Source organism: Cavia porcellus, unplaced genomic scaffold (genome assembly GCF_034190915.1).
Source record: "Cavia porcellus strain 051 isolate PalLab524CR breed Dunkin Hartley unplaced genomic scaffold, mCavPor4.1 scaffold_17, whole genome shotgun sequence".
Lineage (NCBI taxonomy): Eukaryota > Metazoa > Chordata > Mammalia > Rodentia > Caviidae > Cavia > Cavia porcellus.
The window spans coordinates 54,712,476-54,740,233 of record NW_026947500.1 but is presented as its reverse complement, the minus strand read 5'-3'; the positions used below and the strand labels follow the sequence as shown (position 1 = coordinate 54,740,233).

The 27,758-nt window shown below is 38.8% G+C and overlaps 1 protein-coding gene across 1 annotated transcript; it reads right to left on the bottom strand.

Annotated features, from left to right (window-relative positions):
• Positions 1–6: 6 nt before the first annotated feature.
• Oosp2 (oocyte secreted protein 2) lies at positions 7–12,188 on the bottom strand. Its single transcript, XM_063229282.1, has 4 exons — positions 12,034–12,188; positions 10,008–10,189; positions 2,782–2,885; positions 7–1,224 (listed from the first exon to the last, which is right to left on the bottom strand). The coding sequence occupies exons 1-4, from the start codon at positions 12,116–12,118 to the stop codon at positions 1,107–1,109; spliced, it is 489 nt and encodes a 162-aa protein (XP_063085352.1). The 5' UTR covers positions 12,119–12,188; the 3' UTR covers positions 7–1,106.
• Between the last annotated feature and the right edge of the window lie 15,570 nt (positions 12,189–27,758).

The following is a 27,758-nucleotide window of genomic DNA, read 5'->3' as shown; positions in this document are numbered from 1 at the left end:
CTGACATTCATCAAGCCCCACAGAAATTTTACCTCTCAGCTGTTGGTTAACGGACACAGAAGTCCATGATGTTCATGTCAAAATCTTCATTTGACAAGTAAACAGCCCCAAGAAGTGGTATTCTGCAAATTATAATGGCACTTTAATTTTTGAAAACACTTTAACACAAAATATTAATTTGGCAAAAATCTGTCCCCCAAAGAATATAGCATCCCAAGTACATATGATAAAGCAACTGAATAGCCAATGACACAGTTCAATTCTTACACTTGATAGAAAAAAATCTCCCAAAATCAGAAGTGAGTTTTGATGTATTCTATGGGCAGGCTCCATGTTTGGGGAAAATTCAACAAAGAAATACAGCACAGAACAGCTAGTGACCAATAACCATCTAACGGCCTGCTCCTCATCAGCAGCATGACTCCAGGAATGAATACATTTTCCATCATGGAGAAATCAGACTGGGACAAAAGGAAAATCTGACACCAAATTTCAGTTAAGAAAAGATTGCTTGAAATCTAGAGTTGAATTTAATGTCCATCTGGAATAATTACCCAAATATGTTATCATAAGTTGAATTATTTTCAGGATTTGACTTCACTGATGGATTAAGAAAAATCACACTAATATATTGGCACAAACAATATTTTTGTTTCCCATGAGTTAGTATGTTAAATTTTACACTACATTTGAAGTTTGGAGTCACACGTGTGTGTGTGTGTGTGTGTGTGTGTGTGTGTGTGTGTGTGTGTGTCTGTCACTATTCATTATTACTGAGAAATGTTTAAAACATAATCCTTCAAAGTTTATATCATTTGGACCAAATCCCTGTCACTGAGGACTGAATCCACTCTATAAGACAGAGAAATTTGAGTGGTTATTACAAATTACTGAATAATTACATTAAATTAACAAACCATGCCCCTTGAATAAAATTGTCTAAAAATCTACCTCCACTAATCAGGGCCTTTACTGAACTAGAATTTTAAGGGATAATATACATAAACAGAAAGTTATATCTATATTTCTAAATAAGGAATTGTTTCCCAACAATATGTATCATCACTGTCACCAGTCTTCATTTCCCCACTTTGCAGCAGCCCTCTCTAAGTAGAATTTAATAACCACAGCTCTTCTGGTGTTGTCTGAAAGTCAGACATGAAGGGACTGGTCTCCAATTTTATGTCATCCTCAGAGGAAACCGGAGTAATCCACGGTGATTTCCTAAAGAAAAGAGAAACAGAAAGTAAACAAGGTGGGCATACTTGTCATCAAGTATTCCCAAATTTAAACTTGGGGCCCAGTTGTTTTAAAGACTGTTTCAGACAATCATTTTCAGCACAGCAATTTCAGAGTATAGCACAGGGCCAGAACTCCAGACCTTCCAGGTGGCAGTTGGATCTTGATGTTAAGATTAGGGCAAGTATGCTTAGACAAAGCTAGTTTCATATTATCTCTCCATGGTTAAAACAGCAAGTGGAAAGATGAGTGCTCCTAGATGACTGGTGATGTTTACATTAGTAGAGAACCAAAATATTCAGCAAAACAGACTTAGCCAAATGGATCCTACAATCAAGAAGCAAAATCCACCAAGAGCTTAACTGACTAAAGTACTGAAACCAAAACTGTGTCAAATTATGTGTCTGTACATATGCATGTTCATGTTTAACCTTAAAATTCATACAACAAAAACCTAATCATGTGTTGTATGGCTAGCCTTCATTTTTCTAAGAAGGATAAGCTTCATACAATACAGAAGTTACCATCATCTATGTATGTATCTGATGTGTGACAAGTAGAATCAAGGTTTAGCTTCTATTTGGGAAACTTCTCAGACCTGTTAAATCCCTCAGCCTGGTTTTGCCTTATAAAATCAAGTAAAAGAAATATCAAAAGTATGAGCAGTATGAATGTATACGAGGGCACTGAATTGCACACTTAAAGATGGTTAAATTGCTAAATTTTGTCTTTGTATATTTTACCACACTACAAGGTTGCCCCCCATAAAAGTGCACTAGTCATGTTAAAAGGTTCTGCGTATTTACTCTGAACTCTAAATTCTTATTTTGATGTCCTTTATTTTCACATACTAAACAAAGTTGTCATTTTCTTGTGGTTTCTTGAGTATTTGCTCAGCTCTACAACACAATGTCAATCTTTCAGTGAAAGCATATGTGTACCAGGATAACAGTGCACTTAGTCAGAGTTTGATGGGGTCCTTTGGGGTTCAACCTCTCTGTTTCACAGATTGTTAGTAGATGTATTCAGTGATCAAGTTGACAACCTGTTCCTTCCATGCATCTCCATCAGCCGGTGGTACAAAATGAAAGATTTGTTTTCTGTTAACTCTTAGCAAGCTTACTGTTCTAACATGGAACTGAATGCCAAAATGCATCAGAAGAGAACTACAAAGGTGGAAACACCAAGATACAGTGTGGGTGCTGGCTGCCCCATTTAGCAGAGGTTCATGGTTTTGCCTTGAATTTGAGTTGCTTAAAATAACATAGTGACACTAGATTGTCTGCAAGAATATTTCCAAGTCTATCTTTTGATTTTGAAAATATTACTTTTTAAAGTAAATATTACACTGAAAAAAAGTAAATTAAAGAAATAATAGGGCATCCACTGAAATGTTTTTGTAGATATTTTGTTAATGTAGAGTTTGTTTGAATTGTGCTTGTGGGTGAATTAAAGTCTCAATAACCTGTGCTTCTCAAAAACGCAATGCTAAAAAAGGGGTGGATCAAAGTATTTCAAAGGAACCAGGTCTGCAGAACTCACCGAGTGGTAATGCAGAACAAAGGGGTCTTCTCAGGATCTCTGTGGCTATCCCTCTGGGTGTAGTACATCTCAGTTTGAATAAGGAGATAATCCCTGAAGAGCACCTAAGAGAGCAGGAAGTTGCATAGGAGAGGTTTCCAGTAACAAGGAGCCATACACACATATCAACATGAAATAGAAAACACCAGTTATCTCAGACGTGGCTACTGTCCCTCTTGGATACACACAAAGACTAAGCACAATAATTTGTTGTTGGCACAAACAACTAGTGCAGCAAAAATATAAATTGTCCACATTTGATGTTCTACATAAAGGTAACATCCCAAAATAAAAATATTTCAATCTTTTTCCTGAAACAAGTAGCCACCTGAGGTTTTACTTTTATGAAAGGCATTTCCTCACATAATACACATCCTCATGGAGCAGGAATAGATTTCAGAACATTCATATTAATGACCTTGCTCAGGGGAGCATTGGATGAAATGTAAAACGATGTCTTAAGCTTCAGGCAAATAAAATAGTGGTACTAAAGGGGCTCATGGAGTTTCAATCCCTGAGCATGCATGTGTTGAAGCCCAGCACACAGGGAAGCCTTGGAACCTCACTCCCAGACAGTAAGATAACACCCCGTATCTGAAATGACCTGAGGACATGGGAGGTCCCCACAGGGCCATGCCCAGTTAACTCCAAGCAGTTGGTAGGGGCCTCAATTCAGTCCTAGAAGCTGAATGCTCACGGGTTGAATCACAGGGAAGCCTTGGAACATCACTCTGAGGCAATAAGACCACACCCAATGTCTGAAATCACCAGAGGACACAGGGGAGGTCCAAGCAGGCCTAACTGGGTCATTCTCAGTGAACTCCAAGCAGCTGGCAGGGGCTTGAAATCATTCCCAGGCACTGAGCCTGTGCAGGTTGAAAGCCAGTACAGAGGGAAGCCTTGGATTGCTCCCAGGAGGTAAGACCAGGCCCTATGTCTCAAATCATAGGAGGATGCAGAGGAGTATCTCACAGAGCTAAATAGCCTGTGCCCAGTGAACTCCAAGTGGCTAGCAATTGCCTGCAGTCTGCCCCAGGAGCCAAAAGTTGGCCAGGTGATCCCAGCACATGGGGAAGCTTTGAAACATCACACAAAAACCAGAAATATAGGAAAATGACAAAACAAAAGCGCAAAATCAATCTCAAACTTCCAGCCCAGCCCAAGCAAGCCTACGAGACATGGACACAGAAGAAAATATAAGCAATTCACCTGAAATTCTGGAAATGATTACAACTGAAGTAAAGAACAACTCCAGGAAGCTATAAAAGAAGTCATATCAGAAATATTCTGTCAGGTAAAAGAAGAAATGATAAACGTAATAAAAGAACTGTTCAACTCATCCAAAGAAGACATGGTTAAAAAATTAGAGGAACAATGTAAAAAGACAGAAACTCTGAAGGAACAATATAAGAAACAAACAGAATGCATGAAATAGATTCAAAGAGATATATAGGAAATGAAAAATTCCATTGAAAGTTGGCAGAACCACCTCAACGAAAGTGAAGACAGAATTTCAGACCTCAAAGACAAGACTGCAGCTAGTGAACAGAAAAGGAAAGATCTTTTCAAAATAACAAGGAATCAGAAAATAACAATTCAGCAGCTACAAGATGGTGCAAAGAAAAACAACATAAGATTAATAGGGATGAATGAAAAAGAAGGAAACAATACAAATGATATCAAAAGGCAATTCACAGAAGTCATAGATGAAAATTTCCCAAACATGAGAATGGAAACTGACATTAGAATTAGTGAAGCATATAGAACTTCAAATAACCATAACCAAAATAAACTACATCCAAAATAAATAACAGAACTGAATCATATCTGTGAAAAAACGGACCTGAAATTACCATCCCAGAAATCCAACATAAGAACAGAATATTAAAAGCTTACAGAGCAAAAGGACAGATCACCTATAAAGGGAAGCCTATTAGAGTCACAGCAGACTTCCCAACACAAACAATAAAATAGAGCATGGAGTGAAGTATTTCAGATCCTAAAGGAAAATGATTACCAACCTAGATGGATGTTCCTGCAAAACTGTTCTTCAAAATCAGTGTAGAAATAAGATACTTCCATGACAAAGAACAGCTAACATGAAGACAAAGAACTTCATGATTACCAAACCAACCCGGCAAAGAATACTGAAAGACATTCTAGTTACACATAGGAAAAAGCCACTAAGCAAGGCAGACAATTAAACAAAATGCAACGACAAAGATGCAACAGCACAAAGATAACATGTCAACAATAAACCAGTATATAACAGTTATAACCATCAATGTAAATGATCTTAACTCATCAATTAAAAGAAACAGACTGGCAGAATGGATCAAGAAACAACATCCAACCAAATGTTGTCTAAAAGAAACCCCTCTAACCCAAAAAGAAACTCACAGACTGAAAGTCAAAGAATGGAAAACAATACTTCATCCAACAGAAACCCCCAAAAAAAGCTGGGATGGCTATTCTATTTGCAGAAAATGTGAACTTCAAACCAAGAATGATCCACAGAGATAAAGAAGGTCACTACATACCAGTTAGGGGAAAACTACAAGAGGAAGAGATAATAATATTAAATATATATGCACCAAATTCCAGAGCACCCAGTTATACAAAGCAAATATTAACAGAAATGAAAAATCAAATAAGTAATAACACAATTATAACAGGAGATCTTAACACACCATTGACACCAAGAGACAGATCAACTAGACAGAAAATCAGCAAAGAAATAACAGAACTGAATCATATCTGTGAAAAAACGGACCTGATAAACATACACACAGTGTTCCATTCAACATCAGAATATACATTCTTCTCAGCAGTACATGAGACATTCTCTAAAATAGACCATATACTAGCACACAGAACATATTTAAGTAAATGCAAAAGAACTGAAATTATCCCATGCATATTTTCAAACCATAGCACCATGAAACTAGAAATTAATGATAAAAGAAACTGCACAAACCCATGGAAATTGAATAATATACTCAAGCAAACAGTGGGACACACAGTAAATTAAGGAAGAAATTAAGCAATACCTACCAGCAAGTGAAAATACAATTAGAACTAAGCAGAATCTGTGAGATGCAATGAAAGTGGTCCTCAGAGGATAATTTATTGCACTGAGTTCCCACATCAGGAAAACAGAACAAATATAAATAAACAACCTGATGCTACACTTCAAACAGCTGGGAAAAGAAAGTAAGTCAAACCCAAATCCAAAAGACGAGAGGGAATTATAAAAATCAGAGCAGAAATTAATGCATTAGAGACCAAGAAAATACTCCCCAAAAAATTGACTCCAAGAGTTGGTTCTTTGAAAGAATAAATAAAATTAATAAGCCTCTAGCCAAACTTATTTTAAAATGGGAAGAAAAAGCTCAAATTCATGCAATAAGGAATGAAAAAGGTGAAATCACTACAGACCCTGTGGAAATACAAAAGATCATCAACACCAGTTTCAAAAAATGCTAAGATCGATAACACAGAAGAAATGGACAGATTCCTAGAAACACATGAAGCACTAAAGCTCTATCAAGAAGATGTAAAATTGCTGAATAACCCAATTTCTATTAATGAAATTAAAAATGTAATTAAGTCTTTACCTACAAAGAAGAGCCCAGGCCCAGATGGATTCACTGCAGAATTCTACAAGAAATACAAAGAAGACCTAATGCCAAGACTCCTAAAACTGTTCAATGAAATCAAAAGGGAAGCAATCCTTCCTAAGTCTTCCTAGAAGCAAATATTGCTCTCATACCAAAACCTGAGAAAGACCCAACTAAAAAAGAGAACTATAGGCCAATCTCCCTAATGAACACAGATGCCAAAATCCTCAATAAAATATTGGCAAACAGGATGCAGCAAATCATCAAGAAGATTATACACCAAGACCAAGTGAGATTTATCCCAGGCACACAGGGATGGTTCAATATACACAAATCAATAAATGTAATCGATCATATCAATAAAGACATAAGTAAGAATCATAGTATCATTTCTACAGATGCAGAAAAAGCTTTTGATAAGGTCCAACATTCATTCATGATAAGAACCTTACATAAAATTGGAATAGATGGTCTTTACCTCAATATGATAAAGGCCATCTATGACAAACCAACAGCCAGCATCACATTAAATGGCCAAAAACTAAAGGCCTTTACCTTAAAATCAGGCACAAAACAAGGATGTCCCTTATCACCACTCCTATTCAACATAGTACTGGAAATACTAGCCAGAGCAATTATAAAAAAAGAGAGAAATAAAAGGGGTAAAGATAGGAAAAGAGGAAGTCAAATTACCATTATTTGCAGATGACATGATATTCTACATAGAAGACGCTGAAAGACTCCTAGATATGAAAAATAAATTCAGCAATCTACACGGATACAAAATCAATACTCAAAAATCAATAGCATTCTTATATACTAACAATAAAATCACTGAGAGAGAAATTAGAGAAGCTACAACTTTAACACTAGCATCCAAAAAATTGAAATACTTAGGAATTAATCTCACAAAAGAAGTAAAAGATCTATACAGGGAAAATTATAATATCATGGAAAAGAAATTGAAGAGGATCTCACAAAATGGAAAGACATCCCTTGTTCATGGATATGGAGAATAAATATTGTGGAAATGGCCATTCTCCCAAAATTCTCAATGAAAATATCATCAACATACTTCATAGATCTAGAGAAATCACTCCGAAAATTCATCTGGAACCAGAAGAGACCTAGAATAGCAATGGCAATTCTAAACAGCAAAGGCAAGGCAGGAGGCATCACAATTCCTGACTTGAAGTTATACTACAAAGCTACTGAAATAAAATCAACATGGTACTTGAATTAAAACAGACCTGAAGATCAATGGAATAGATTAGAAGATACAACCATAATTACAAACACACTCAACTACCTTATCTTTGATAAAGGAGCCAAACATGTACACTGGAAGAAATACAATCTCTTTAATAAATGGTGCTAAAAAGCTGGCTCTCCATATGCTGAAAACTAAAACTATACCCATGCCTATCACCATTAAAATCACAATTAAAATCTAAATGGATCAAAGATCTGAATATTAAAACAGAAACACTAAATCTGTTGGAAGACAAATTGGGTGAAAATCTTGAAGACATATGAATAGGTAGAGAATTCTTGAACAGGATTCAAACCACACAGGAAATACTTCCCAGAATCAATAACTGTGATCACCTCTTATTAAAAGTTTCTGCGTGTCAAAAGAAATCTCCAGCATAGTGAAAAAACCCACAAACTGGGGAAAAAATCTTAGCAAACTGTCCCTTAGACAAAGGACTTCTGCCCAGAACATATAAAGAATTAAAATAGATCCCCAAAATTCAAAGACCCATTCCAAAAATGGGCATCTGAGATGAATACACAGTTCTCAGATTAAAAATTACAAATGGCAAATAAATAGATGAAAAATTTTCAACATCATTGGTCATCAGAGAAATGTAAAGAGGTTCCATCTCACTCCAGAAAGAATGGCCAGGATAAAGAAAACTACCAACAACAAATGCTGGAGAGGCTTCAGAGAAAAAGGAACACTTGTGCACTGTTGGTGGAAGTGGAGACTGGTGCAACCACTGTAAAGGTCAGTCTAGAGATTCTTAAAAAGCTGGGATAGAAGGCCCCAGCTAGCCATCCCACTTCTGGGCATATTCCCAGAAGAACTGAAAGCATCATACTAAAGGGATATATGTGCATCCATGTTTGTAGCAGCACAATTTGTAATAGCCAGATCTTGGAAACAACCTACCTGCCCATCAACTGAGGAATGGATAAAAAAAAAGACGTGGTATTTTTATACAGTGAAGTACTACTCTGCTATAAAGAATGATCACATTAAGATATTTACAAGTAAATGGATGCAACTTGAGACCATACTCATAAGTGAAATAAATCAAACTCACGTGTGTAAATACCATGTAGTATCCATAGTGTAAGAAATGGTAAGGGTACATAAGATACAAAAAACTCAATAAACACAGTGAAAGTATAAGAATCTGTTTAAAGGGGAAAAAATAATATCCCAGGAAAAATGAGGAAATCAAAAAGGAAGGGAAAAGAAGAGATGTCTAAAATTATATAATCACACTTAGGATAGCTAAAATGTTTGCACTACGAATTATATATAAATTCTTGGAACAAAAATTTAATATTTGTAGGATTTGAACAATTGTGCATACTATTGTATAGTGATCTCAAGAACTCTTGAAGATCATTATGTAAAATAACAACCCTAGTTATGCTCATACCAGCTTGTTTTGAAGGCCTATACTGTCAGTGTTTGGGCTCCTTGCTATTGTTGTTTATACGTCTTTTTCATTTAACGTTTTTCTAAGAATTTGTTTTGTTTTGTCTTGGTTTGTTTTGTTTTTCCCTCTAATACAAAAAGTATAGGATAGCTGTAGAGACTCATGCATGTGTAGATCTTCCAAAAAGTTTTTGAGAATCAATTGTATAATGCACAATGAGACGAAGAGCTACTTTGAAAAAGAGGAGACACTAAGGCACCCACTGCTGATTCCAGAGCATCAGGATGTGAAATCTAGTAATACTATTATTCTTTGTTCAGAGTGACTTTAGTCTGTCTTGTTTTGTTTAATTTCAACATACATGAAGGTGTGGACAGCTATTTTGAAGAGAATGAGAAACATTATGGCAGCCATTGTTGAGTTCCCTATTGTCTGGTCTTGAAGACCTAAAACTGCCTTCATCATCCTGTTCTGATCACTTCTATACTATATCATTTTGTATGAATTCATTATATGTGAAGATATGGACAACTATTTGGAAGAAAACAAAGAGACAATATGATAGACAGTGAAGATCTCTGGTTCTCTTGCTTTGAAATCTGTGTCTCTTACATTGTTATCTTATGATCTGTTTCATTCTGTCTTGTTATGTTTAATTTTTATCCTCTTTAAAAATAAAATTCAAAACAAAAGAGGGTTTATGATCAGCTCTCTGACCAGTCTATAAATCTGAGCTGTAGGGTCCTGTACACTCATCCATCACGGCCCAGTATTGGTGAAGAACTCCACCACCACCTACCCAGAAGGCTTTGAAAAAAGGACAGTTAATTTAACACTAGACACAAAGATATGACACGCATTTGGCATTTCTGCAAGTAAGTGCCACACTCACCTGGGTCCGGATGCCACAAGCACTAACTGGGTACACGAAACGATACACATACGTTTGGATCTCAGTCGCAGGGCAGCCCAAGCCCAGAACCAGTTCGTCAGCAAACATGTAGGGGTTGCTTCTGTTGAATCTATGTGGGCTGACCAAGACTGTCACCCAGTCTATGGAGCACTGTATTCTCACTGTGGGAGAAACCATTCAAGAAATTATCATTATTATTATTTTCCCAAAACATCTGCTTACTTATGCATCTAAATGCCTAGATTTCAGGTGTTCGATGGAGGCTGGAAGAGGATTGGAAAAAATCACATGATCCCTTTACTTCCTCCAAACAAAATTATATTCCATAGAAAATGTACACCTAGAACGAAGCATAAAGGAAGAAGTCATAATGTGTTAGAAGAAACATATTCCTTCTCCCTTTTTGGAAAGGGAGAAGGAGGAGAAAGGGTAAGGCAGTATGGTGGAATACACATCGAGAGCAGCAAGGGCAGGAAACAATCTCAGCTGGAAAGAAAATTTGCTACTTAGGGATGAAGACCTGTGACCATTTTTGTGATAAAATTCATTCTTTCCTCTATGTTAAAATCTTTGGGAAGCCAGGGACAACCATTCATGGATTCATTTGAGGCAGCCTTGCCCTCCAAACATGAAAAGAATATCTGATTAGAGATAAACTGGCCACAGAGATCTCCACCAATATTGGATCCCCAAAGCCCTTGGCCTTCAGAGATAAACCACCACCAAAAAGATAATAATAAGCAAGTTTGGGGGAAAGGAACTTTGGGGCAGGCAGGTGTTCTACATCAGTGACTGTAACCTCCAAATCACAGCCCTCTCTGTGTTTAAAATACTACTGTCATACCACCTCAACAAAATATTCAGGGAAATCATTCCCAAAGGAAAAAGTTCCAATGACTGGGATTAAAGGTGGGTTCAGAAGGAGACATGGTGAGAACTCAGGAAGCCCACACTCTTGACCTTACTGCTGTTGTCTATGACAATGGAGTCGAGTTTCAGCTCAGCGTTTGGTGGTCTCTCAAAACACGAAGGAGTCATTGGACAAAAACCCTGAGGAACCCACCCTGATTCTAGATACATCCACTGAGACAGAAATATATACAAACCCAGGCATTATGAAGCAGAACCCAAACCTGAACACCCTCATCACCACCTAGTAATACCAACTACTGCCAAAATTACCAACTACTGCCCCTCACAAGTGCTCTGCATCTCAGTGATTAGCTGCTTGTGGTGAGCTCTAAGAATTCTGAAGGATTCATCTTAGACAAGGTGGAAAGAAACTGGTAATGAGATATCCTTGCTCACCAAGAACTTGACATCAAGTGGATAAGTAAGACATTCATATATCAGTTCCAAGAAAAGACCACATAGAATAAAATAGATCAGTCTACATTGATGTAAACAAGCAAACAAATTTTTTTAAAAAGCACAAAAAGTAACACTGCAAAAGTCCTTGAGATAGAGGACATTTGGTCAGGTTAATTAAGGCTAGGAAGCATTTGGATTCCAGGAAAAACAGAAAAGACCCATTAGAATCAACTTGCAGACAGTGGATTGATTTATCTTTTGCCCACTGGCCTTGTAAACCACTGATGGATTCAACAGGGATGAAAGGAAATAGGAAGAGACCAGAAGCGAGAATTCCAGTTGCAATACAACCCAGTTTCTTACAGTGCCACCAAGTACCAGCGATTGGCAGTGGGCTTGCAAAAGCAAACTCAGAGCCAGGACTTTCTGCAAATGAGGATTGGGATAAAGATGGAACCAAACAAGGGGGAGAGAGAGAGAGAGATGAAAAAGTGGACCAGAAACATCCAGGAACTCAGACATTTAGGCAGGAAAAAAAATGTGACCTGTGTGTGTCAACACAAGTCCACTCAACCTTAAGTTATTTCTCTTCCTGCAAATGAAAACATCACATCTCTCCAGGAAGGTGGGCACCAGGGTGGAAAGCAATCTTTTTGAACACCCTCAAGGACACATTGTCTGAGTGGTAATTTACCATCTATGTCCACATGAAGGTCAGCCCAAGGCCAAATTGAGACAGCAAGGAGAACCGAGGCTGCTAAGGCCAAGGAGACCCCCATCTGGGCAGATCTCCGGCACAGCTTTGCTGAAGAAACAGAAACAGCACGGTGGAGAGTCTACAGGATTCTGCTGGCAGCCCCAGCTCAGCTGCTGCCTTTCTCCTCCTTATCTGAGCATCTTGTGGAGATCACTTACCATAGAGAGAACCACCTGGAGACTTACTGCCCTGATGCCCCAAACACTGAAACTCAGATAGGCCATCAGGGGAAAATGTGTCATTTGGTGACCACACAAGGTCTGTGAATATCTCCTAGGAAGCCAGGATGTTGCATGATGCTTCTAGTAATTAATAAATTGTAGGGAACGTTTTACTAGTGATAAGAAGCTGTAACTTTCTGTCTGATATGTGGACTGCCTAAATAATACATATTTGAAATAACCTTTCGTTTCTTCATTTCTGTAGATTTGGCTGGAAGAAACACAGTAGAAATAACAGAAAGACTTGGTGAAGAACATAAATCCTTAGGAGAGCAAGGCTTAAAGGAAAAATCAAATTTTTGGTATCACAAAAACCCACATACAATCCCAATCAACACACAAACAGCATTCTCTATAGAGCTAAAAAAAAAATTCCAAAATTCACATACAACCAGAAGTCCAGCATAGCAAGAACAACCCTGCAATGCTTTTCAGTGTGTGGTGCTTGGATGTTAAGGGTTCATAGGATCAAAAATATTTTTGTAATAATACTGAAAGGGACTCTCACAAATCCAGCAGGAAACTGAAGGAAAAAGAAAAATAGAAAGAGGAAGGAAAAGTGCAAGTGGAGGGATGGAGCCCAAAGTGCTCACTGAAATCAGTCCATGCTGTGTTGCGAGCACCGAGGAATCAGATGATTCAAGGTTGCACTGAATCCATGGCCATGGATAATGGGAATTGAGTCCCTGGCCCTTGGTGGGAGGACGCAGCACAGTGTGGAGTGGAGCCAAGGTAGATAACTGTAATAGTTCACGGTGAGTGCTGGAAATTGGGTACTGCTGTGGGTGTCACTGGCTGGAAGACATCTTGGAGTAGGGCAGAGCCCAGTGCTGCAGTGGCATGTCAGCCACCCCTGGCCCAGAGAGTACAGGTGGGACCTGCTTGGACTGATGCACACCCCTCATTGGGATCCAATAGCCAGGAATTAAATTGTCCCAACCCTGTGACAACCACTACATCACAGCCTAAGTTGCTGAAGGCACTTGCCGGTTGAATGGCTCAGAGGCAAGTAACTAGCCCACATCATCCCCATGTGCACCTCATATAACAACAAATTGGAGAGGGCAACAAAACACCAGTCATCACACTCCGTAACACCATAAGCAATACAGAGAGGGCCAGAGACTTCCACTACACACTTGTCTGAAAGAAATCAGAAACATGACAAGAGACAGAAATAAGAAAAAACCTCCAGCTGCTGTCTCAGGGAAAATAAGCCCAAGAAAGGTAAATACAGAAGAGAACCAGTGCAGCAATGATGCAATATTAGCCACAACATCAGCGGACAAAAAGAAATACCTTCATGACCTCATAGATGAACTTAAAACTGAAATTCTAATCCAAGTGAGTCAAGATATAAAAAGATTAAAGAAATGCTAAGCCCTTCCCAAGAAAACACAAATGGAAGAATGGAGGAACCCAGAAAAGGAAGAAAAACCTTTGGTGAAGAATATAAACAAAATCTAGAATACATGAAACAGATCCAAAGAGAATACCAGGAAACTAAAAACTCCATTGAAAGCTGGCAAAATGCCTTGACAGAAACTAAAGTTAGCCTTTTAAAACTTGAAGAGAAATTTATAATGTGTGATCATGAAAGAAAAGATCTCTTAAAAATAACAAGGAACCAGGAAGAAACAATTCAAAGGCTAGAAGATGACAAGAGGATCTATAACATAAGAATAAAAAACATGAGTGAAGAAGCAGGAGTAATCACAAATGAATTACAAAGACTATTCATATAAATAATTTTTTTACAATTTTTTTCACATAAATAATTAAGGAAAACTTCCCAAGCATAGGAAAAAGAAATGATATCCAGATAAATGAGGCATACAGAACTCCAACCAACTACAACCAAAATAGAGCTACACCCATAAATATAATAATCAAGATCCCAGAAATCCACCACAAGAACAAAATATTAAAAATGGCCAGAGAAAAGAAGCAGATCACCTACAAAGGACAAATCATCAAAATAACGACACACCTATCAACACAAACTCTCAAACTGAGAGGAGCCTGGGGGGAAATAGACTAAGCCCTGAAAGAAAATAACTTCCAACCCAGATTGATGTACCCTGAAAAACTCTCTCAAATTTAATGGTGAAATAAGATGTTTCCAAGACAAGCAGGCATTGTGGGAGTTCATGGCCACCAACCCAACCCTACAAAAAATATTGAAGGACATTCTAGAAGAAAAAAATACCAGGATTCCAGCAACAGTGGTAGAGAGGCCTCAGTGAAGGAGGCAAACAGTGGAATGAAGGAGAAAAGTAGATAAATAATAGCAGAAAAATAGAATAGCAGAGATGAGGCAGAGAAGGTAGGCTATAATCTTTAATATAGATAGCCTTGATACACTAACAAAAAGAAACACAGGCAGAGTAGATTAGGAGGCAGGATCCATCAAGATGCTCTGAATAGAAAATATATTCAATCTGAAAGAGGGTTAATAAACTGAAAGTCAAAGATGAGAAAACAATGCTCTATGTGACAGGGAACCAGAGAGAAATAGAATAGGAACAACTCGGGGCTGGGGATTTAGATCAGCAGCATAAGCAACTGCCTTACAAGCAGGTGGTTGTGAGTTCGATCCCCAGTACCGATAAAAAGAGAAAAAGAAAAAAAAAAGAAATAGGAACAACTCATCCAGCAGCCGCAGATAAGTTAGAAAGTTATGACACTTTTGTGCAGTGTAGAACTACACAGCAGCTAGAAGGAAAGAAAACCTTGTGGCTTTAATAAGTAAAGGAGTACAGCTCAAGATCAAGCTCAGGGGTAAAAAGGTTCATCACCACTCAGATAAAAGGTTGATCTCCTAATCTAAAAACTAAAGGAGCTAATGGGACCCAAAATATACAAAGCATCCTGAGAAAAGGAAAGGTGAAGAATTGCATTAAAAAGAAAGGCTGAGGATGTTGTTAGTAGTGTAGCAGGATTTAAAAGCCACAGTATTCTTACTGCTCTGTTCAGTTTGATTTTATTTTGTTCCGGTCTGTCTAATCATACTAGATTTGAGGGCACAGACAACTATTCCCAACATAGCAAGCTATACCATGGTAACTATCCTTAATTTCCTATTAACTTAAACTGAAGCCCTGTGTTACTTACATTGTCTTACTATGACTGATCTTATTTGAAGCTGGTTTGTTAGACCACTGTTTTGCCTTGACTGATTTTATTCGAATTTGGTATGCTTGATAGTGTCAAGCCTAAGAGTAGAGGCAACTACTCTGAAGATGACAAGATGTAATAAGATACCCATTCTGGTTTGATTATTAACTGCTTTTGAAGTCCTACAATGTCTCCAAAGTTGCGTTTTTGTTAAAATAGCTATGTAATATTATGCTCAATTATAGTATGTCTGATGATGTGAACAATTCTATTGAAAATAACAATAGAAAGCATAGTAACTACTGTAGATCATCTAATATTGTGGTTTTATATATCTTTTTCATTTCATTTCATGTTTTTCTAGGAATTTGTTTTGCTGTCTTGTTATGATCTGCTTTTCCCTACAATACAGAAAGGATAGATATACATGTAGAGATTCATACATGGGGAGAATTTCTAAACTATTTATGGGAACAGGTTATATAATGCAAGATGTAATGAACAGACACTCTAAAGAAGAGACACTAAGAAACCCAGTGCTAGTTCTGTAGCATTATGATATAAAATCTAGCAATACTATTATTCACTGTTCAGAGTGATATTAGTCTATTCTCTTATGTTCAATGTCAGTGTACATAAAGATAAAGACAGCTACTACAAAGAGAATGAGAGGCATTATGTTAGTCATTATTGACTTCCCCAGTGTCAGGTCTTGAAGACCTAAAAAGCTCTCATCATCCTGTAATGAATTTTATTAGTTCTATAATGTTCAATATGTATTCAATGTGTGAAGATGGGGACAACTATTTGGAAGAAAACTAGAGACAATAAGATAGTGAAGATCTCTAGTGGACTTGCTTTGAAATCCATGTTTCTTAAAATTGTTTCCTTATGATGTTTTGTTTTGTTTAATCTCACCCTTTTTAAAATAAAAAGGCACATTAAGACAATGAATAAGCTACCTGGAGAAAATACTAGGTAATATTTGGTAAAGACCTGGTGTTCAAGATGAATAAAGAACACTTCCCTACAGTAAGACAGATGACATGATAAAATGGGCAAAGTCACCTCATAAAAATAATGAACACTAACAATTAATCTGGAAAATGCAAACTAAATCACGAGACACCACTATTTACCTTTCCAATCATAGTGAGACCCCTGCACCTTGTTCCATTCCCAATATAAGTGCAAAGACAACACCCTATTTGGGGAAATATTCATCAGTGTTTTGCAAAACTAATTATGTCTTTTCCTATGGTCAAGCAATCCTCCTCCTGGGTATTCATCCAAAGAAACAATGCACACCTGCCAAAGGGTGCTCATAGGGTTAGTCATAAATCCCAAAGATTGAAAATAGCACAATTCTAAGTAAATGACATATAATGGAATACCACTCAGCAATGTAAAGTGATAGGCTATGGAATACATAGTGTCATATACCTCGATTATGCTGAACACACAAGACAAAAGGCCTTGCTGTGCTTCCTTTTATTCAAAGTTATAGGAGAGAACAAGCAGGCACTATATTCTGCAGCTACTGTAGCTTTGTGTATGTTCAGAAAGGGTTTGCATTAAATAAATAGCTGAGTTGACAAATATATGTACTCATGTAATGGTGATGAATGCTAGAAGACTTTTCTTCAAATGAGTAACCTTAAATAACCCCTAACTCATGACATACCTGAGGGGACCCAGCCTCATGCCTTCAGTTAGAAAGGCAGACAAATCCACTTAAGCCTTTATGTAAGACACTCTACCATTTAGATAGACATCATCCATCCTCTGTATCAATAAATTAAAATAGTCTGGGCCAGAATCTTAATACTACACAAAAAACTAGTGCAACTGGGTTTGATATTCTCGTATTAACCTGAGGATGCCATGACTATAGCCCAGTTTTCACAGACAAATGCAAGACATGTTTGTCATCTCTCCCTAAAAAAAAAAAAATCATACTTTCATCTCCTAATTGCCAGTTACATAGTAAGCACTTTGTCTTAAACATGAATTTTAATTAAACAAGTGACTTATGGATGAATAAAATATTGATCTAGTTTTAGATTAAGGACCCTTGGCAGCACCCAGTGATCTGGGACTTCCATCTTTAAACAGCAGCTCAAAAGGGGACTTCGTTTGGGATAGAAACCTGCAGTTGGACAATTTGGCAGTATTTATTACCGAGATGATGAGAAAAGGACAGATACACAAGTACAGTGAGAAACTTGATACTGCTGGGTAAAACATAATTTTGCTGAAAAAATTAATGGTGAAAATTGCTTATAAGAAACAAATATTGATAACAAACTGGAGTGATGACAGATTTAGAAGTGAGATTTAGAGTAGAAATGAAATAAACCTGGAATCCTTTTCCCTAATATTCATGGTTCATGTAAAAGTAGGAATCATAATTATCAATTCTCTTTTATTCAGATTATAAAGGAACTGTAAACTAGGTAACCCAAGCATAGACACAGTCACCTTAAGATGTGAGCCATTCATGAAAGAATATGTTACATCACAGCTTTTCCCATTGGACACTCCCAAATTGATTTCCATCACATGAAATAAAATTCTGTCATTAGTCTAGAATCTCTGGATTCTCTCTCTCTCTCTCTCTCTCTCTCTCTCTCTCTCTCTCTCTCTCTCCATCTCTATCTTCCCATCTCTCTCTTTTTCATGCAAGGAGATTCTAAGATAAGATAAATAATCTCTTCATTTTTCCAGATGAGAAATGAAATGCTCAAACCACCAGCTGCTAAACTACTATAGCTTGCACTAAGATTGCCATCACTAGCCAATGCAGTCATTGGTGGAACCTAGAGAATATCTCTGTATTGACTGCAGATCTGTATCTTAGAAGAACATATCACAGTGAAAAGAAAGAACCAGAAAAACAGTGAGTTCCTGACTCACCTATCATCAGTCATTCTCTACTAGGGAACGGTAGCACTAACTAGTGAGTAATTTATCCAAAGCTTAATTAGTCAAAGTCTGGCTCATAAGTGGGTAACACCAGGATCACCTGGGCACTAATTACAACTACTAAACTGTAGGTCTCATCCCTACTCTTTTGAATCACTTCACACTTCAACAAGAACTATGAAAGACTTGTATATACATCAAAATCTGAGAACAATTGGCCTAAGGAATGTCCACATTCACAGCTGGAAAATGACAGTGAATATAACAGAAGCCAATGAAAGATGTGAAGAGAAAAATAGGGAGCAAGACTCCTCTCCTGTACCATCCATTCAAGTTTCTTAACACTGGCTCTTCACAGCGAAAGAGCAAAAGGCCTTGTGTGTACCAAGCAGAACAGGCCATAGCTAGAGATATTAAAACAAAATAGGTTGGTAGCACTCTTAAAGCAAGAACTACAGTTCAGCTCATTTTTTTCCCTAATTTCCCTACACTAATTGAATGTAACTTGAGAATACTTCATTTTTTATCTCACCCTTAAATCTACTTCCTGATTTTGTCCCCATGGAATGGCACAGGGACGTTAGATCCACACAAGAACAAATAGATTAGGGTACGAATATCAAAATGAGGAAGAAAGTCAGACAAACTCAGTGTGAGAGCCAAGGCTGGGACATTCATAGACAGACCCACCCCAGTAAAGCCAAGACACTTTACAAAAAAAGTGAACCCAGATGGATTTGCCATTTGATATTGGATATCCCCTGCTAGTCCTGATTCACTGAGACCCACAGTCAGTAGAAGTGCTTGCCTGCAGGTGTTAGAAATCAAGATTGCACGAAACAGCTATGAGCTGGTTTCTGATACTGCATTTCCATAGAAGAAAATGTCTCAGGAACACAAGCCTCAAAGCCCTTCTAAGCAGAAGTAAACACTACACAGCTTGGTCTCTCACCTCAGCCCTGCTGACACTCTAGGTTGTACTTGTGGCTTTTCGTGCCCAGCATTCTTGACCACTATTCACAAGAGACCAAGGACAGTGCCAGCTGTTTAATCAAAAATGCCCCTACACGTTGCCAAATCTCCCCAGAGGGCAAAACCATCCCTTGTTGAAAAGCAGTGTTCTCATGTAAAGGCTAAAGAAAAATACAGTTACAGATGAAGCAAAGAATGTCTGTCTGTCTCCCTTAGCAAATGTTTTACACCAGCCCAGATGAGTGACAGCAGGTTGGCCTCCAGAGGCAAATTCAGAGATATTTCCTTACCTACCACTGGGTGACATGCTCAGAGTGTGTTCATGTCACTGGCTCTCTCATCATATTTTAAGGTGCAATGCATTTCTTGTAACTTATTTTTGGTGGCCTAAGTTAAACACGTGAATTTTAACTTGTGCTAGTCTTCCATTAACAAGAACCCTACTTGAGGTTGTCTGTTTCTCCAACCGCCACACACAGAGGACATAACCATCTGAGCTACACCATCCAAATCCTGCTGTTCATACCTGCATAATTCTAGTTCTGCCTGTTGAGCCCCACATTCGGGCTATGAGTTTACACCCTCTTTACCCAGAAACTCATAGATTTATTGCCACAATAGCCTTTCTTTTCCTGGCTCTTTCATAATAAATGAACCCCAGTTATATTAGAAACGAGCCTCATCATTAGAAAAAGATAATGAAACATAGTAAACTAAGCCCAAGGAGCTCTTAAGTTGTTGGGTGAGCAATGCATTGTAAGAACATCCTAAATGCAATACATTTTAAAATTAAAGCAATTAAAGAAAGGCAACCCTGCCTTTTAATTTATAACCATAGAGAGAGAAAACCAAACCTAGTTGCTTTGTATCAGCATCCTCCAAAGATATCTCTTGCTTTACCTGGTGTGAGTCCACATGAATTCCAAGACAACAGAGACAGGAGATCTCCAAGCAGCTTAGAGCCCTTCAGCCTTGCCAGAACCCTTGTCATGAGCAGCCACAGGAGACATGATGCAGCCAGAGCTGGACATCCTCTAGCAACTATAAAACTTTGTCCACCCTCTACTGTCCACAGTTGCCCTCTAAGGCAGTACAAGGAAGCTTTTAGCACCTTTCCTCTCTTAAGTCTGGTCCATCAGCCCGCAACAGCTCTACACCTTCACCTATAGGTTTGTCAAATGCAAAATACCAGATTTAATTTTCAATGTCCTGGAGCAATCATGAAATGCTTTTCAAAAAGATTACCAGTGAGTGGATCTGCATATTCAATTTGAAAGTCATCTTCTCTTTTAGTATAGTCTTAGGTGCACTTGACAAATAATTTCAAAAAATTACTTTGATAGTAGACATATGGTGTAAATAAAGATCATAATCCTGGTTTATAACTCTTGTTACAGTATAAGGATTTACCTATATAACAATCGCTGCCCCTTGCTATTTAAATTACAAGGAATAAAATCTTTAGTATTTAACAAGAATCAAAAGGCTGTCAGATAATTAGTTTTTAAGGATCTGTCTTATTCTTTTGTGTGGTTTAATTTTAAATTTTCTGAAGTACTAATCAGGCTGTGCTTTGTCATTTGACAGTTTCTCACAAAATCACATTTATTGGCCATTTGGATAACTTCTCTTGGGAAATTGCTTCCCCAGTTTTCTATTTAGTTGCCTGCATTTTTAAAATAAGTTCATAAAAATCATGTATATTTTCTGGACATGACTCTTTGTTGATGCGTTTTGTGACTCTCTTCCACCACTTTGGAAAGGTGAAGGTCAAATTCCTGCCAGTCTGGCCACAGGATGCTGAAATATTTTAATTACACATTATTCTGAAAGTGTCCATGAGATTGTTTCTCAGGGAGATTAACATTTGAATTGGTAAGCCAAGTAAAGGTCATATCCAATTCACTAAGGTCTCAATAGAATTATTCAGTTTTTATTAGTGTATGTTTGCAACACATAATAATTATATTTGCCTTGGAAAACTGGTCCTTATACACACTGCCCCTTAATTATTTTTATTTCTCTTTTTCCCCCTTCCTTCACTCTGTTCTTCCATAGATCCCTTCCCATCCGCAAGTAGTGCACTTCCCTGCTTGTTACCATCTCTCTTTCATTTTGCTCTTTAAATTATATATGTTTGGGGCCTCTTCTACTAGAAAAATCAAGAGATATTTAACCTTCTGTATCTGATCTATTTCATTTAATATTATGGTCTCAAGATTCATCCACTTTCCTAAAAATGACCCAAATTTATCCTCCTTTATCTACCATCTCTCTTTTATTTTGCTCCTTAAATTATTTATATTGAGTCTCTCATGTTAGAGAAACCATGTAGTAGTTAACCTTGTCTGCCTAATTAAGAGCTCAAATAAGGGAGAGTATGCCACATATAAGAAACACGTTTTATCCTCAGTACCAATAAAAAAAAGAAACACAATTAACTCTGAAGGAAAGTCATAGACTGAAAGTCAAAGAACAGAAAACTATCTTCCACGTAAGAGTAACCAGAAAAAAGAAGGGATTGTTATTCCATTTGCAGATAATATGAACTTCAAACTAAGAATCATCAAAATAGATAGAGAAAATCACTTCATACTTGTTAGGAGAAAACTTAAATAGGAAGAGCTAAAAACCATAAATATGAATACACCAAATACGAGAGCACCCAACTATACAGGACAACTATAAATAGACGTGAAAATCAAATAAACAATAATACAGTTGTAATGGGAGACCTCAATGCCCCATTATCACAAAGAGATAGATCTTCTAGACAAAACATTGACAAAGAAATATTAGAACTGAACCAAACCAGTGAACAAATGGTTTTAGTAAATGTTTTCAGAGTATTCCATCCAACATCATCAGAATACACATTTTTTTCAGCTGCACATGGGACATTCTCCAAAGTAGACACATACTAGCTCATAGAACATGCTTAAGAAAATGTAAAGGAATTGAAATTATCCCACGCATATTATCAGACCATAACACAAATAAATTGGAAATCAATGGCAAAAGAGATCATGAGAACTTTATAAACACATGGAAATTAAATAACACCCTCCTGAACAACCAAGTGGTCACAGATAAAATTAAAGAAGAAATTAGACAGTTTCAACAATTAAATGAAATAGCAATGCAATATACAAGAACTTATGGGACATAATGAAAGCATTGCAAAGAGAAAAATTTATAGCAGTGAATAACCATATCAGGAAAACAGCAGATGCAAATGAACAACTTACTGGTCAACTTAGGACTTCTAGAAACTGAAAAGCAGGCTACACCAAAAGCTCATTTGAGGGAGGATATAAATATCAGAGCAGAAATTAACATATTGGACACTTAAAAATGAATCAAAGAGTTGGTTCTTTGAAAGGGCAAATAAAATTGACAAACCCTTATCCAACTTTATGGAAAAAAAGGGGGGAAAGACTTATATCTACCCAATTAGGGAAGAAAAAGATGAAATCACAAAAGAAATCCAGACCATCTGTAGTTACATTGAAAACTTGTATTATAGTAAGTTGAAAATGAAAACTTGACAAATAATTTCAAAAAATTACTTTGATAGTACACTAAACTCACTCAGTAAACTCACTGAGAGAAAAATTAGAGAAATACCATGTTTCACAATAACATCCAAAAAATGAAATACCTAGGAAATCAATCTAATGAAGGATATAAGGTCTCTACACTGAAAACTATAGTGCTGTGAAAGAGGAGACTGAAGAGGATAACAGAAAATGGAGAGGTTCCTGGGGCACCTCGGCCCGTACCCAGCCGCGCCTGGCCTTCGGTGAGCGGAGGAGGAGCTGCGCGGACCCGGAGCCGCCTGCAGAGGCCCCTTCCTTTGTCTGGAGGAGGAAGGGACCCGGGTTCCGGGGGCACCTCGGCCCGTACCCAGCAGCGCCTGGCCGTCGGTGAGCGGAGGAGGAGCTGCGCGGACCCGGAGCCGCCTGCAGAGGCCCCGTCCTTTGTCTGGAGGAGGAAGGGTCCCGGGTTCCTGGGGCACCTCGGCCCGTACCCAGCCGCGCCTGGCCGTCGGTGTGCGGAGGAGGAGCTGCGCGGACCCGGAGCCGCCTGCAGAGGCCCCGTCCTTTGTCTGGAGGAGGAAGGGTCCCGGGTTCCTGGGGCACCTCGGCCCGTACCCAGCCGCGCCTGGCCGTCGGTGTGCGGAGGAGGAGCTGCGCGGACCCGGAGCCGCCTGCAGAGGCCCCGTCCTTTGTCTGGAGGAGGAAGGGTCCCGGGTTCCGGGGGCACCTCGGCCCGTACCCAGCAGCGCCTGGCCGTCGGTGAGCGGAGGAGGAGCTGCGCGGACCCGGAGCCGCCTGCAGAGGCCCCGTCCTTTGTCTGGAGGAGGAGGGGTCCCGGGTTCCTGGGGCACCTCGGCCCGTACCCAGCCGCGCCTGGCCTTCGGTGAGCGGAGGAGGAGCTGCGCGGACCCGGAGCCGCCTGCAGAGGCCCCGTCCTTTGTCTGGAGGAGGAGGGGTCCCGGGTTCCTGGGGCACCTCGGCCCGTACCCAGCAGCGCCTGGCCGTCGGTGTGCGGAGGAGGAGCTGCGCGGACCCGGAGCCGCCTGCAGAGGCCCCGTCCTTTGTCTGGAGGAGGAAGGGTCCCGGGTTCCTGGGGCACCTCGGCCCGTACCCAGCCGCGCCTGGCCGTCGGTGTGCGGAGGAGGAGCTGCGCGGACCCGGAGCCACCTGCAGAGGCCCCGTCCTTTGTCTGGAGGAGGAGGGGTCCCGGGTTCCTGGGGCACCTCGGCCCGTACCCAGCCGCGCCTGGCCGTCGGTGTGCGGAGGAGGAGCTGCGCGGACCCGGAGCCGCCTGCAGAGGCCCCTTCCTTTGTCTGGAGGAGGAGGGGTCCCGGGTTCCTGAGGCACCTCGGCCTGAGCCCAGCCGCGCATAGCCATCTGCGTGCAGAGGAGGAGCGGGGTAGATCCGGAGTGCCCGCAGGAGGCCCTTCCTTTGTCTGGAGGTTTGTGGATATCTCTGCCAGCAGGGAGGGATCACAGGCTCCTGAGGCACTGCGGTCTGTGGTGAGTACCCTAACCCGGCTGCGATCCAAGAGCTGTGGATCTACCAAGGGGCAGGTGGGTGCACAGTGTCCCTGAGGCCCAGCTTGTCTGGAACCGCGGAGTTCTGATCAAGCAGAGAAGGGCCATTGGTTCTGCAGGCCCAATGGCCTGGGGTAGAGGGGTGCCAGAGTCTCAGTAGCTGCAAACATAGAAGGGGATTTTCAACAGATCCTGAGGAGGCTTTCAAATAACACTTGAAACACAGAAATATAGGAAAATGATAAAACGAAAGACCAAATTACAACCTCAAACCTCCAGCCCAACTCAGGAAACCCTAGGAGAAGTGTATTTAGAAGAAAATATATCCCATCCTCCTCATATATTAGACACAATAGCTACTGAAGTTGACAAGCAACTCCAGGAAGCTTTAAAGAAATTCAAACTCGAAATAATTTCTCAGATAAAAGAAGAAATGATAAAAGAAATGAAAGAGATTCTAAATATATCTAAAGAAAACACAGATAAAAAATTGGAGGAATTAAACAAAAAGATAGAATCCCTAGACGAGCAATATAAGAAACAAACAGAATACATAATGCAGATGCACAGAGATATACAGGAAATAAAAAACTCCACTGAAAGTTGTAAAAACCGCCTTAATGAAAGTGAAGACAGAATTTCAGACCTTGAAGACAGGATTGCAGCTAGTGAACAGGAAAGGAAAGATCTTTTAAAAATAACAAGGAATCAGGAAATAACAATTCAACAACTGCAAGATGATGCAAAGAAGAATAACATAAGAATGATAGGGATTAATGAAAAAGAAGGAGACAACATAAAGGATATCAAGAGGATATTTAGAGAAGCAATAGCTGAAAACTTCCCAAGCATGAGATCAGAAACTGACATCAGGATCAGTGAAGCATATAGAACTCCAAATAGTCATAACCAAAATAAAACTACACCCAGACATATAATAATCACCATCCCAGAAATCCAACACAAGAATAGATTATTAAAAGCTGTCAGAGAGAAAAGACAGATCACTTATAAAGGAAAACCTATCAGAATCACAGCAGACTTCTCAGCACAAACAATAAAGTCAAGAAGAGCATGGAGTGAAGTATTCCAGATCCTAAAGCAAAATGATTTCCAACCTAGACTGATATATCCTGCAACACTATCATTTAAAATAGATGGTGAAATACGAAACTTCCATGACAAAGAACAGCTGAAGAACTTCATGAACACCAAACCAACCCTGCAAAAAATATTGAAAGACAGTTTAGATACACAAAGGAAAAAACCACTAAGCAAAGCAAATAATTAAACAGAACAGAAAGATAAAGATGCAACAGCAGAGAGATAAGAATCCTACAATTAAACAACATTTAACAGTAATAACCATTAATGTAAATGGTCTCAATGCACCAATCAAAAGAAACAGACTAGCAGAATGGATCAAGAAACAAAATCCAACCATATGCTGTTTACAGGAAACCCATCTAACCCAGAAGGATACTCACAGACTGAAAGTCAAAGGATGGAAAACAATTCTTCATGCAGCAGGAATCCAAAAAAAGGCAGGAGTAGCCATTCTGTTTGCAGACAACGTGAACTTTAAACCAACAATGACCATAAAGGACAAAGAAGGTCACTACATACTCGTAAGGGGAAAACTCCAAGAGGAAGAGATAACTATCTTAAATATATACGCACCAAACTCCAGAGCGCCCAGTTATATAAAACAATTATTAACAGAAATGAAAACTCAAATTATCAGTAACACAATTGTAACGGGAGACCTTAATACGCCATTGACACCAAGGGACAGATCGACCAGACAGAAAATGAGTAAAGAAATAACAGAACTGAATCATACCTGTGAACAAATGGGTTTGATAGACATATACAGAATGTTCCACCCAACAACATCAGAATACACATTCTTCTCAGCAGTACATGGATCATTTTCTAAAATAGACCATATATTAGCTCATAAAACATATTTAAACAAGTGCAAAAGAGCTGAAATCATCCCTTGCATGTTATCGGATCACAGCGCTCTGAAATTAGAAATTAATGATAAAAGATACCGCAAAAATCCCACAAACACATGGAAACTGAATAACACACTCTTGAGTAATCAGTGGGTCACAGAAGAAATTAAAGAAGAAATCAAACAATACCTAAAAGAAAATGAAAATGCAGATACAACTTACCGGAATCTGTGGGATACAATGAAAGCCGTTCTGAGAGGAAAATTTATTGCACTGAGTTCCCACATCAGGAAAACAGAACGAATACAAATAAATAACTTGATGCTACACCTCAAACAGCTAGAAAAGGAAGAGCAAGTCAAGCCCAAAGCCAAAAGAAGAGAGGAAATTATAAAAATCAGAGCAGAAATCAATGCAATAGAGACTAAGAAAACAATCCAAAGGATCAACAAATCAAAGAGTTGGTTCTTTGAAAGAATAAATAAAATCGATAAGCCCCTAGCCAACCTTATTAAAAAAAGGGAAGAAAAAGCTCAAATTCATGCAATAAGAAATGAAAAAGGAGAAGTCACTACAGACCCAATAGAAATACAGAAGATCATCAACACCTATTTTGAAAACCTCTACTCTCAAAAGTTTGATAACACAGAAGAAATAGACAGTTTCTTAGAAGCATATGAAGTGCCAAAGCTAGATCAAGAGGATGTAAAACTGTTGAATAACCCAATCTCGGTTACTGAATTTGAAAATGTAATTAAGTCCTTACCCACCAAGAAGAGCCCAGGCCCAGATGGATTCACTGCAGAATTCTACAAGAAATACAAAGAAGACCTAATGCCGACACTCCTCAAACTATTCAATGAAATTGAAAGGGAAGCAATCCTGCCTAAGTCATTCCTGGAAGCAAATATCACTCTAGTACCAAAACCTGAGAAAGACCCAACTAAAAAAGAGAACTATAGACCGATCTCCCTAATGAACACAGATGCAAAAATCCTCAATAAAATATTGGCAAATAGGATCCAGCAAATCATCAAGAAGATTATACACCATGACCAAGTGGGATTCATCCCAGGAATGCAAGGATGGTTCAACATACGCAAATCAATAAATGTAATTCACCATATCAATAAAGCCAAAAATAAGAATCACATGATCATTTCTATAGATGCAGAAAAAGCCTTCGATAAGGTCCAACATTTATTCATGATAAAAACTCTACAGAAAATTGGAATAGATGGTCTTTACCTCAATATAATAAAGGCCATTTATGACAAACCAACAGCCAGCATCATACTAAATGGCCAAAAATTGAAAGCCTTTACTTTAAAATCAGGCACAAGACAAGGATGTCCTTTATCACCACTCCTATTTAATATAGTACTGGAAGTACTAGCCAGAGCAAT